The 12,875-nt window shown below is 43.8% G+C and overlaps 1 protein-coding gene and 1 long non-coding RNA gene across 3 annotated transcripts in view; one reads left to right on the forward strand and one right to left on the reverse strand.

Annotated features, from left to right (window-relative positions):
• ANTXR1 (ANTXR cell adhesion molecule 1) overlaps window positions 1-12,875 on the forward strand; it is a 222,562-nt gene that overhangs the window by 98,590 nt on the left and 111,097 nt on the right. For both annotated transcript variants that reach the window (XM_043603551.1, XM_043603552.1), the window contains exons 11-12: window positions 5,674-5,743; window positions 7,234-7,312. In XM_043603551.1, coding sequence (XP_043459486.1) covers window positions 5,674-5,743; window positions 7,234-7,312 — 149 coding nt within the window. The remainder of the gene's footprint in view (window positions 1-5,673; window positions 5,744-7,233; window positions 7,313-12,875) is intronic.
• LOC122496947 overlaps window positions 1-12,875 on the reverse strand; it is a 121,955-nt gene that overhangs the window by 44,978 nt on the left and 64,102 nt on the right. The window lies entirely within an intron of this gene.

Below are 12,875 nucleotides of genomic sequence, written 5' to 3' on the forward strand. Positions count from 1 at the left end.
GAGGATGCCATGAAATGCTCTGTAGACCCAGTGGAGATTGGGAGAAAGAGCAGAGTGAGCTCATTTAGTCCCCTAACTTTCATTATTTTGTAACAGTAGGAATGTAAACTCTACTTTGGAACTTACATCAGCTTTTGGAGGGTTTCAACAAGCTCTCCCTGATAAGGCTAAAGGTTTTTCTTGTGCTGTTGGCCAGAAATAAATATTTATATCAAGAAAAGATTTCCAAGGCTTGAAAAGCATTTGAATTATTTAATCAGCCTGTAAAAGGATTCACTGTGATTGGTGTTTGAATTAACTAATGAATTTTAATCCTGGTTTTATCTCAAATCCATTAGATAGTCACCAATGGCAGGGAAGAATTCTGGGAATTCCTTCAATCGTCTGAAAAGAATTACATTGATCCAAGGTCAAAACCTGGGAGCGTACATATTTGAGTGTATGATTCTGGAACATGGGTTCATTACAGTAGATCACTGTCTCTCAAAAGGTACCTGAACCTTACCAGAGAGCTTTTCAATTCCTGTTCCCCTCTCATAGAAGACATGCCTCCTACTATTATCCAGCCTCGCCCATGGAGCATCTTGACCATTTGCCTCCAAAGTGGTCAGGTATACAAAGACTTAGCTCCTAGTATACTTCAGGCTAGCTGTATCACAAAATTAGCTGTGACATTATGACAATGTAAGATGGCTAACTAGTTTAAATTACATCTGTAAAAAAACTAGCTGGGTTGACCTTGGGTAAATCATTTCAACAAAACCTGGGTTTGAATTTCAGCCCTGACATGTACTAGTGGTGCAACACTGATTCAATTAACTAACCTCTCTGAGCCAGTTTCCCAAATTGTAAATAATGAATAATAATAATGCCAAATGAGGCCATGAGTATCGTGTCAGACAGAATCAGAATAAATATATAGATATGGATTTAGATGTAGTGGATATACACATTTGTGAGAATATAGACTGTGTGTGTGTGTACTCTGCCCCCCTCTGTGCCCTCTGTACTCATCTTCAGGGATACCCAGCTCTCAAGCCTTGGGTGTTTGGCAATTTGGTATAATGATACTCATTGATACCCCAAACCTGGGTTTAAATCAATCTTCTGTTCTATTATTAGACTCTTATAAGCAAGTGTTTTAGATTAACCTATGTCGAGTGTATGCACTGAATTCTGAAATATCTTTGGTAAAAGGCAAGGAAATTTATATTTACAGATCATCTAAAAATTCCCTTAACTTCTGGTTTCAAACTCCCACCCCTCCCTAATTCTCTCCCCCTGTTGCCAACAAGCCAAGCGCTGGTCTCCTAGGTCCTGGTCTCCACTCCCCCCTGCCCACTCAATGCTAATGAACAGTGAAATGGCTGCCCACTGGACAGAGGAGCTGGGACTCAGTCGTCCTTGGGGTGGATTATGGCCCCATAAACACCACTGGCTTTGGAAGAAGTGGCGGCAAGGTTGGCAGGGTCCCTGAGCCAAACGTGGCTCAGCCGAGGGGGAAGGCTTTGTGCCCTGCTTCCCAAGAGGACGTTCCAGGAAGAAGTCAGATGATCTGCGTTATGGAAACCAAATGGCCCTTCTTTGTTTAGAAAGAGAGAGAGAAAGAGAGAAAAAAAAGTCACTCATTTTTGTGGTAAAGTGAAAACAGGCTCCAAATCAAACAATCCCTCTCAGAGCAGAAGATGCCAGCTCCCCAGAGCAGGCCCACAGGCACAGAGGCTGATAAACTGACAGAAGGCAGTGTTAAGACTGCACCACAGCCTCAGCAAAGTGTCCTCAGTCCTCCCAGTGAGGTTTTCCTCTGCTTCGCTCCAGAAATATTTGGTCTCCTAAACAGGAAAGGAAAATGAAGGGAGGGGAAAAGAACCAACTGATTGACTTAGGCCAGTCTTGTCCTCTCACCCCCTTCCAGTGGGATGGAGGGCAGGGAAGGAGCTTTTCAGAGAAAGCTCTAGAAGTGGCTTGGGCACTAATAGCCACTTGGGCATCCTGGGCCCGGAGCCTCCCTTGTGTCTCTGACTTGGATGCCCATTCTGGGTGACCAGCTCTTCCCACAGAATGCAGCCAAGAGTCACGAGGCCTCCTGTGGCCACTCTGTGGCTACCCCGTGGCCCCATGGGCAGGGATCTGCACTCCCAGGTATTACTAGTGCATGTGAAGCAGGATAAGCCATGGCCAAGAGAAAATAAATAGTTTCTAGTCAGCCATGCCTGTCCTGAGTTTGGTTTATTGTCTAATATAAGCCTTTCCTGGAATGGAGAGGCTCTTGGCAAGGGAAGAATAATGGAGAATTCACATCTAGTCCCGGCTTTGCCTCTGACTTGCTGTGCAACCATGGGTCACTGTTGCCTCTCTGAGCCTCCATTTTGCATCTGGGAAATGCGCCCAATGCCCTTGCCTTGTCTCAGTTCACAAGGTCGTGTAGAAGGTGATAACGCATGGCTCTTATCAAGAGGTGGCAGCCAGACTGCCTAGGTGTGGATCCAAGCTCCCCTGGGTAATGTTGGGCAAGTTTCTTCACCTCTCTACGTCTGTTCCTCACCTTTAAAATGAAGGGAAGTGGGGCGCCTGAGTGGCTTAGTCGGTTGAGTGTCCGACTTCGGCTGAGGTCATGATCTCACAGGTTGTGGGTTCGAGCCCTGCGTGGGGCTCTGTGCAGACAGCTCAGAGCCTGTGTCTCCCTCTCTCTGTCCTACCCCACTTACTCTCTCTCTCTCTCTCTCTCTGTCTCTCAGTCTCAAAAATAAACATTTTTTAATTTAAAAAAATCAATAAAATAAATAAATAAAATAAAATAAAGGGAAGAATATTCTTTCCTGGGAGCACAGCTAGCAGGTTATAAATTCGATTATGTAGCACGCTCAAAGTGCACGGAGAGCACCGACACACAGGATGCCCTGGGAGAGTCTCACTGCCATTATTGTCACCAGAGACTGGGAAACACCTTGAAAATAAAAATGCTCAGTTCAGGATTGTATGATCCACCACTGTCACCATAAAGCTTCATAATTCCATTCAGCATGCCTCCACTGCCCCAGCAACATTCCGTAATCTGCGAATGCTAGTTCTAAATATGAGGAGGGACCTCCAGTACCTTCCCGTCGCCCCACCATGACCCACAAGGCCTTGATCATCTGGCCCTGCTGCCTTTTCTAGCCTCATTTTGAATCACTGTCTCACTCAACTTCAGCAGCCTTGTTGACCTCCTTTTAGCATTCAAAGCTAAAAGGCTCCTTCCTGCCCCAGGACCTTTGCAGGGCTTCCTGGCTCACTCCATGTCCTCTTCACCTGACAATGGGTGTTAGCTTATATGGCTTCTCCTCTGGGAAGCATTCTTTCTCTTTCTTTGCGCTCACCACAATTATAATGAAATAGTAACTTGTGTAGTTACTAGCATGTCAGCTCCTTAAGCGAGGTGCTTTCATCTGTTTTGTTCATTGCAAGGCCCTGACATGTGGAAGGCATTCAAAAGAATATATTTTTCAATAAAAATGAAAGTACTCAATAACTATCCCCCCTGCAGCTCCTATAAAATCCATTAAATCAGAGACCATGTTTCTCTTCTCGAAGCCTATGTCTCTAGCTCAAAGTAGGTCTTTAATAAATATTTGAACAAAATATGAATGAACAAAAGAATGAATGAATGAATGCATGCATGAATAAATTAATGAATGGTTTGGAAGAACCGAACTTTTCACCACTTGAAAATTTGCTTAGACATCAGAGGAGACTGTAACGGACCATCCTCTTCTTCCTGCTTCCATGGAGACACAGTGCTTAGCACTCAGACATGTCCTCTAACTCCCACCCCCGGTGGCTCTGCTCCTTCAACCCAGGCATGGAGGGCACGAGGCTTCCTAATCCCCACTCAGGCAAGCATTTCGTGTCTGCCACAGTCCAATGTCATTAGACACATCAGTTTCATAACATGCCAATAGCAGAATACTGTCCTTCAATTATACATGTATTCCTTTCTGTCTTCTAGTGCAGGCATTCATATTCACAGCTGATTAAAGGGACTCATTTTATTCATCTCCATCTCACCCACAGGTCCTACCACAATTCTTGGCACAGAGCATGCACTCTTAAATGTTGCATCATGAAGGAACAAGTGCTATATACTGACTATAGTCAGTAACTTCTCAGCCCTGCTTCTGGCCCCAGAACCTGGGACACAATGACATTTTTAAGGAGCTCAAGATGAAACCTGCTTAAGATTTCCCCAGTCAACCCATAGAATAAGAGCAAGAACTTCCCACCTCTAGTGTCCCCCACTTTCATCCATCTTTCACAGCTGCATCTGCTGAAACTTCCAAAATCATCACTTCAAGTTTTTCTCCCAAAGTCTCCAAAGATCTCTTCATGGCTAATAGACTTAGGTCCAAATTCCTCAGTCTCACTCAAACTTCTTCCTATACTGATCTTTTCAAATCCTACTTCCCTCCTACCCTGGCATATGTCTTCTTTGTGCTCTGCCTTTACTCATGCAATTCCTCTTGCCATTCTCTTCACCAAAGTACATCTCAGATTTTGTGTTTCCTGTCGCCTCACCACATCACCCACCTAAAGGGAGCTTTCTGTCTTCTGAAGTCAAATGATATTTTGGCTTAGCCACTTCTAATATGTCAGCAAACTTTTTCTTTTTTTAAAAAATTGAGATCCAATTGATAAATAGGTTTATGTTAGTTTCAGATATACAACATAGTGATTCAATATTTGTGTAGAAGGCGAAATGATCACCACAATAAATCTAGTTAACATCCATCACCATACATAGCTACAAGTTTTTTCTTGTGATGAGAACTTTTAAGATTTGCTATCTTAGCAACGTTCAAATATGCAGTACAGTATTGTTAACTATAGTCACCATGCTGTATATTACATCCTCATGATTTATTTGATAACTGGAAGTTTGTACTTTCTGACCACCTTCTCCCATTTCGCCCATCCCCCACCCCCACCCCCACCCTGGCAACAACCAAACTGTGCTCTGAATCTATGAGTTCATTTTTTTTCTTTTTTAGATTCAACAAAAAAAGTGAGATCATATGATATTTGTCTTTCTTCATCTGATGTATTTCACTTAGCATAATGCCCTCCAGGTCCATCCATGTTGTTACAAATGGCAAGATTTACTTTATTTATGAATGAATGATATATGTTGTGTGTGTGCACACACACACAAGATAATGATATATATATACACTATATATATATATATATATATGCCACATTTTCTTTAGCCATTCATCCATGGATGGACAGTTAAGTTGTTTGCTTCCGTGTCTTGGCTATCGTAAACAATGCTGCATCAGCAAACCTTCTCCATGAATATGACTTCTCTCTCAAACTAGACTCAGACCTGACGCTCCCCTAGGGACCAGTCTTGTATCTTCTGGTTTCCCCTTGGTTATGCTTGGTCTATGGTAAGAGCTCAGTTTCTATTTGTTCCCTGATTGACTCATCTGGATGTATGAAGTCAGAGACTAGTGTTCTGGCAGGAGCCTGTAAGTGCGTTCACTTGAGTGGATTTTATGGCTCCAGGCTAGTTTCTAATTCAAATAGTTACTGCTTTTCTAGTGTCTCCCAGGAGTCGGTCTCTAGGAGTCACTGAATATGAAATTATAAAGTCACTTCACTCCTCTTAATCCAGTGACTTCCTTTTTACAGATGAGAAGCCCTTCACTGTGGAAGATACTTATTTGCTGTGTCCAGCACCTATCTTAAAAGAAGTTGGCATGTAAGTTTCCACCAGCAACTGAACCTCACAGCCAGGGAGGAGAGAGAAGGTAGAGGGGACAGAGGGAGAAGAAAACGTCTCTCCTCATTGTCATAATGCAGTCTTTGTCTAGACCTTTCCAGGTAATGGTGATGGTGCCCATGTTTACAGTGAGCAGGGCACCAGGACAAATGTTTCACAAAGGGGATCTCACTTAATCCTCCCAAGTTCCCAAAGAACCAGGTACTCATGTCATCCCAGTTTTACAGATGTGGAATCTATGGCTGAGAGAATTTAAGTAGAATTTAAGTAGTTTGCCCAAGGTCACACTGCAGTAGTGGGACTGTCTAGATTTGAATAAAGGTGTGTCTCACACAACTACATTTCTAGAAAGCTCTCACACTTCCCTCGCACAAACTTTACCTTGCCCCGTCATCGTGATTTCCCTGCTAGATGATTATCTCCTCCTTAGAGATACGGAAGTTCGGAAAGGAAGCTCGAAGGGGCTAAGTGGGTCCAGAGCTGGTTGAAGACCCCAGGTTCAGACCTCCTGAGGCCAAGCTCAGTGCTCCTTCCTCTGAGCCTCTGCAGGACATTGGGTATTCACCCAGACTGCACAAGGTTCTGTGAACTAATTTATGGGGGGAAATTCCATGGCGGTGCTATTATAATAGGTGGTGGTGAAGTGTGATGAAACTATTCAACAGAAGGAAGACAATTAGTACCCTAAGCAAGAAAAGACTATGTGGGGAGGCAGAGAAGCTGTGTTTGTCAGAGAACACAAACTCATTTCTCTGTAAACATGTCTACAACAGGCTGAAGATAGAATGGTGGTCTTGAGGAAACAATACTAAACATTTTCATCTAAATTCTGCTTTCGATCTTTTGTTCTAATGGTAAAGCCTCCAACTCTGGTTGCCTAACACTGGTCTCCAAGTCCACTGATTCCACCAGCTAACCTTGTGTCCATACGGCCAAGTACAAGCAAAATGCAAGCTCAGGTTTCAGTGAGTCTCACAGAGATGGAAGGTGGGTGGAAGGTAACTCATCCACTGCTGTGCCTCCGTGAGTTTGCCAGGATGGTCACAAACCCCCTCGTCAGAATCAGTTACTGATAGCCCCAATAATAACAACAGAACGTTAAGTTTACAGCGTGACAAGGTTATCCCCATAGACTCGAGCCATGTTTGGGGAACACTTCTTCCTATGACAATGTGACAGGTAAATTAAATGGCAGCAAGCTTTTCCCATTCAATGCAATTTGCTGCAATGTGAGAAGGGCTGAATGCAATGCCTTGATACACTAGCCAAGGGTATCCTGACGTCTCTAAAAGGTTACAGTGGATGGGCCCTAGAGACCTCCTCTACATTTTACAGGCCCCAGGGGAAGAGACCATAGTCTTTCCCCTGGGTAGTGAGGAGCAGGGCTTACAGGGGACCTCAGTGTCAGCTCATGGGCCCCTGCTCTTTGTACATCTTGCTGAGCATCTCTGGCTCCTTTGTCATTGCAGGAAAGCAGCGCTTCAGGTCAGCATGAACGATGGTCTCTCTTTCATCTCCAGTTCTGTCATCATCACCACCACACGCTGTGTAAGTCACTTTCCCTTTCCTGAAGGCTTTATTGTCATTCTCATTTCCCTGGGAAGTTTCCAGTTCTGCATTCTGTTCACTGAGCTTTGATCCCAGCTCCGCAGGGCCAGCTGTAGGCTGGACCCCAGAGGGTATCGGGAGTGCCTGTGCTGGGCTTCTCCAGGTTCCTCATCTCTGAGCAAGGGTGAGAGCTGAACACACCTGCATGTCTGGATGGTAAGATAGGGCCATTGTCTGTGCAGTAGTGACGGGAGATATCTGGGTAGACTGTGTCTAGGAGGAATTGTGCAGAAAGAAATTGGATGGCACACACAGAAAGCACATCTTAGGGAGTTTTTCTCTAAAAGGAAGCAGGGCAATAGGGCAGTAACTAAAGGGCAATGTGGAGTATAAGGAGAGTCTTGTTTAGAATGGGAGAAATTGCAGCTTGTTATTATGATGGTGGAAATAATCCTGGAGAAAATGGAAAATTGATGAAGCAGGGTGGGGGCTATGCCAAGGGGATTGTGAGGCACGAGTGGGATTGTACTCTACCAACTCTTCAGACACTCCTTCTCTGGATCCTTAATGGCAGGTGGTTTTTTTTCTGGCTACATATAAAATCACCTGGAAGACTTAAAAAAAAATTATGACGCCCCCAGACTCATGCCAGAACAATTGAAGCCAAGTCTGGAGTGGGCCCTAGCTTTGGTGGTTGCAAGGCCTCCTGGGAAGGTTCTTGTGTGTGACCATGGGTGGGAACCCTTGCGTCAGTGCAGCTGCTCCCTCCCGCTGTCAGTATGTCAGAGCTCAGCCCATCAGAGGACTGTCAGGGCTAAGGGAGCTTTTATACAGTCCTCAGCCCCTAGCATGAGTAGTTCCAAAATAACCTTTGTCTGAATATTCAGTTGTCACCAAGTGCATTTCTTCCACTGAATCATTCTAAAGGCTAATGTGTTTGACCTGATGGTCAGCGTGGGCAGATACTACGGTCACATTCTGCCTGGGCACTGGAGGACATGTCATTAGAGCCCCCCACTAATTGGGGCTTGTATCCCTCATACTGTCACAGGTGGACAAGAACTAGCAGGCATGCACTGAAGCCACACAAAATAAAAATGAGTCATCTCATAAATGAGCAGGAGATCCGGCCTCAGGATGGACAGTCTTCCCTCCCAACTTGCCCCTCTGCCCGCCTCCCACAACACACATTTCCATCCTGTGTTAGGAGCAAACCAGTTTTCTTAAAAGCAGGCTAAGCCAGTGCAATGGGTATGGAAAATGGAAAAGTTTTACTTTTCTTTTTTAATGTTTTATTTACTTTTGAGAGAACACAAGTGAGGGAGGGACAGAGAGAGAGGGGCAGAGGATCTGAAGTGGGTTCTGTGCTGACAGCCCCAAGCCTGATGTGGGGCTTAAACTCATGAACTATGAGACCATGACCCGAGCTGAAGTCAAACACTCAACCAGCTGAGCCACCCAGGTGCCCCAATGGAAAAGTTTTATTGGACCAAAGTAAGAAATTAGGGTTGTCACAGAAAAGTGTCACCACTGAGAAATGTCTGAGTCTCAGACACCCCTCAGTGGAACATCAAATCTGGAAACCAAATACGAAAACTTTCTGGAGAAGCAGTGAAATTTCAAGTGTACCCGCCTGCTTCTTTTAAAAATTGACCCTTCTGGAACTTGCCAACCTGCAGGAAATGATTAAAATACCCCAAACCTAACAACTCCATTCCAGATTCCTCCCTGCTTTGGAGTGATCCAGCAGTTTGGGCCTGCATTTCTCATTATGTCTGACCATACCACAGAGAAACAGCCATGCCCTTAAGGCCACAAGGGCATGAGGAGGCGGAAGGGAAACATCTCAGGACCAAACTTGTGGTATGGCAGATATAGGACTATGAGATGGCTTAAGTCCTGGGCCTGTAAGCCAAGAAGAAAGGGTGTCCTCTAATGTACTGAAAAATGAAAAGAGCTCAGAGCCAAGTCCCCTCTACCTTCCCATCCCACTCCAGCCTTCATTTACATCTTATATCTCCCTTACCTGAGTGCTCATCGCTCAGTTTTCTGCTCAGTTGACCCTTGATAAACACCACCCCATCACATCTTATGTGCTATTGCCCTTTTCACCTGAAAATGCTATATGTCTACAACAAAATTATGAACACCCTAAGATTTGAGATCCAGGACCATTCATTCATTTATTCAACAAATATTCATTGATCATGTATAACATGCCAGGCACTGTCCTGGGTATCTAAGTTGACTTTCACTGTCAATTAGTTGTGTGGCCTTGACCAAGTGATTTAGCCCCTTTGTGCATCAATTCCCTAATCTGTAAAATTGGAATAATACTACTTTATCACTCTTAGCAGCATCATGAGTATTAAATGAAATGAAAAAGTTCTTGGCAGAAGGCCTGGCTCGTAGTAAGTGCTTAATAAATGTTAGCTGCTGTTCTAGTGGAAGCTGATTAAAATTATTGAACTCTTTGGAAATTCTTTCCAGAGAGTTGGCTCCCACTTCAGAGTCCCATAATAATAAAGGAACTCTTCTTCGATAAGATGGATCCCTAGGGGAATATGTTTGTTACTCAGCCAAGTCCAGGTGATTGAAAGGAGGTAGGCGAGATGGTCAAAATCATCCAGACAAAGAAATGGACCTATATTCAAACATAAAACCCCCATCCCCAGCAGGACCCTACACAGAAGCTCCAATTAAAAAGACTGAAGCCACCTCTGGGCAAAACAGAGATGCAGGTGGAACGTGTGGTCATCCGGAATATGAAGTAAGGTCTTGGACTTGACGTTTGTTTCTTCAGCAGCTGGTTTGGAGGACAAGGTTTTTAGATCAGAAGTGATCCCCTGAGTCTGAGTAAAGGGTTAGTCCTGTCTGTGCCAGTCACAGCCTGCCCAGCCCATCACCTGGAACCAAAAATAATTCTAAAATATGTAGTTGAGTCTTTTCTTTTCTCGCTTTATTTGGTGCCCATTTGGATAACCATGCCACAGTTTTCAAGATCCACAATGAATAACTGTCGCCCCTGCCAGGAGCAGAAATTCCATGAAGTTTTACAGGAAAGAGTTTTTTCCATCCAAGAGCTAAAAGATTCCTATACAAATGGTAAACTTTACTGAGCTCCAGGACTCTAGAAAATGGTTTAACATCCAAAGTCCTCTTTCACCAGCATATGTGAATACATCCCCTTTCTTCCCCAACCTCTAGCAGTTGGGAGGGGAGGATCACTACTATGGTGCTGCTTTAGGAGAAATAGTTAAAAGAAGTTTGTGCTTTTTAGAGCAGAGCAAGCAAATGTTAGCCCCTTAAAGAAGTGTTCATGAAAGATTGTCCTCATTTAGATAAATGCCTTCAAATTTGATGATTTCCCAACCAAAGTGTATAAAAATCAGAATCATTCAACAAGTATTTCTTTTTTTTTTAATTTTTTTTTTCAACGTTTATTTATTTTTGGGACAGAGAGAGACAGAGCATGAATGGGGGAGGGGCAGAGAGAGAGGGAGACACAGAATCGGAAACAGGCTCCAGGCTCTGAGCCATCAGCCCAGAGCCCGACGCGGGGCTCGAACTCACGGACCGCGAGATCGTGACCTGGCTGAAGTCGGACGCTTAACCGACTGCGCCACCCAGGCGCCCCAACAAGTATTTCTTGACTTCCTACTGTGTCATCAGTGTTCCATTTACTTTTACAACATTGCTACCCTTAAGGAGCTTAAAATCCAGTTGGAGAAAGGAGCCCAACAAACACATAAAAGAATATGTGAATAAAGAACAAAATTGTGTGAGCCAGGTGTAAATGCAATAGAATTTCAGAGCGGGGAACAAGGAGTGAATTCAGGAAGAGACACAAGGGCTTCACGGAGGAGACAACCCAAGTGGGGACTTGGAAATGCTAATTTCAGTTCGTGAAGGTGGGAAGAGGCCATCCACTAAACAGAATCCAATCTGAGCAAGGACTAGATATGTCTATGAGCACAGTTTGTTTGTGGTCCCTCTAGGGACCATTAACTCTTTTTCTCTTTTTCTCTCATTTTGTATCAGTTTCTGGTGCCTTCTGATTTGGGGCCGTTTCTCAGGTTGGCAACCGTTTTCCTGGGATGCCCTAGTTCACACAGTATGTACAATGAGGCCCAGCTGATGCTCCTCCCTATTAACTATGATCAGGCTTTGATTTGTGTTGGTTTCCAGTGTATTAGAGCATCACCATCTTTGAAGAAAGGAAAGAGACAGAACATAAAGTTCTAAAATCAACACTAAATCAGCCGAGAACCCTGCCTTTTCCCCACTAACTTATATGGAAAACAGCCTGGCTTCAAGGGGCAGCGAGGTTGAGCAAATTTGAGAGGACCCATGTCAAGTCACTGTTCAGAGAAATTCTTTTCGAATGAAAATTAAAATGCCACCTAGTCAGCCTTGAGAGATCACAACCAGAACAACTGCTTTGTAATTGTAGCACAATGGAGGAATAAAGAATACAGGATATTGAGTTAAAGTCCTAATTTCGAATCCCAGCCCCTCCACCTTGTAGGGTGATCTTGGGCACATTTGCCTAAGCTTGTCTCTGAACCTGTCTGGCATGGTTGTTGCAAAGATTAAAGGCAAAGTGTATAAGGGGCTTAAGGTACCTGGTAATAAGTCAAAGAATGACAGTCGTTTACTAGTTCATTGAGATTGTCTTTCTTTGCCAAGTAAAAGTCTAATGGCCTGTCTCATTAAAAGATTTGCTGCTCATGCCCTGCAGAATATAAACAGGCAATGTTTCCCTGATGAAAAGTTATGATTCCTTTTGGGTCTGTGATAAGCCTGTAATCTAGGAAGAGGCTAGGGAAAACTTTGAAGATGTTGCCTGCAGGCTAACTAGGGGAAACACCAGTAAATTAGATCTGGTGGTAAGTCAAAGAGGATTAGGTTGCAGTCTCTTCACCATTTTTGAAAAAAGATTTTCTCAGTAAATGAATCATGTAAATAGTAACATAAGGGGAATGTTTAGACCATTTCAAAGAATGAATTGAAACAACTATTTACTAAGGTTTATGCATTATTACCAAGTAAAAACTATTATCATTTAAAATGTTCTATCAGGGTGCCTGGGTGGCTCAGTCAGTTGAGCGTCCGACTTCAGCTCAGGTCACAATCTCACAGTCCGTGGGTTCGAGCCCCGCATCGGGCTCTGGGCTGATGGCTCAGAGCCTGGAGCACACTTCCGATTCTGTGTCTCCCTCTCTCTCTGCCCCTCCCCCGTTCATGCTCTGTCTCTCTCTGTCTCAAAAATAAATAAACGTTAAAAAAAAATTTTTTTTTAAATAAAAAAAAAAAAAATGTTCTATCACGCCGAGCATGTTGGGGGGCATTTCATCAGAGGAGGTAACATTTCATGCAGAAGAGAAACACAGCTTCAGGAGGCATTTCACAACAGACTGAATCTTCCAGTGTTCCCCAAAATAGCCCCAACTCACCATGGTTTGGGAGTATGGTTTGGTTTCTATGAGGATGAACAGGATATTAACTTATTTCCCAAGAATTTTTTGAACCATTTTATCCTTCATATTTTCATGAATTCACA

The sequence above is a fragment of the Prionailurus bengalensis genome, chromosome A3 (assembly GCF_016509475.1).
Source record: "Prionailurus bengalensis isolate Pbe53 chromosome A3, Fcat_Pben_1.1_paternal_pri, whole genome shotgun sequence".
Lineage (NCBI taxonomy): Eukaryota > Metazoa > Chordata > Mammalia > Carnivora > Felidae > Prionailurus > Prionailurus bengalensis.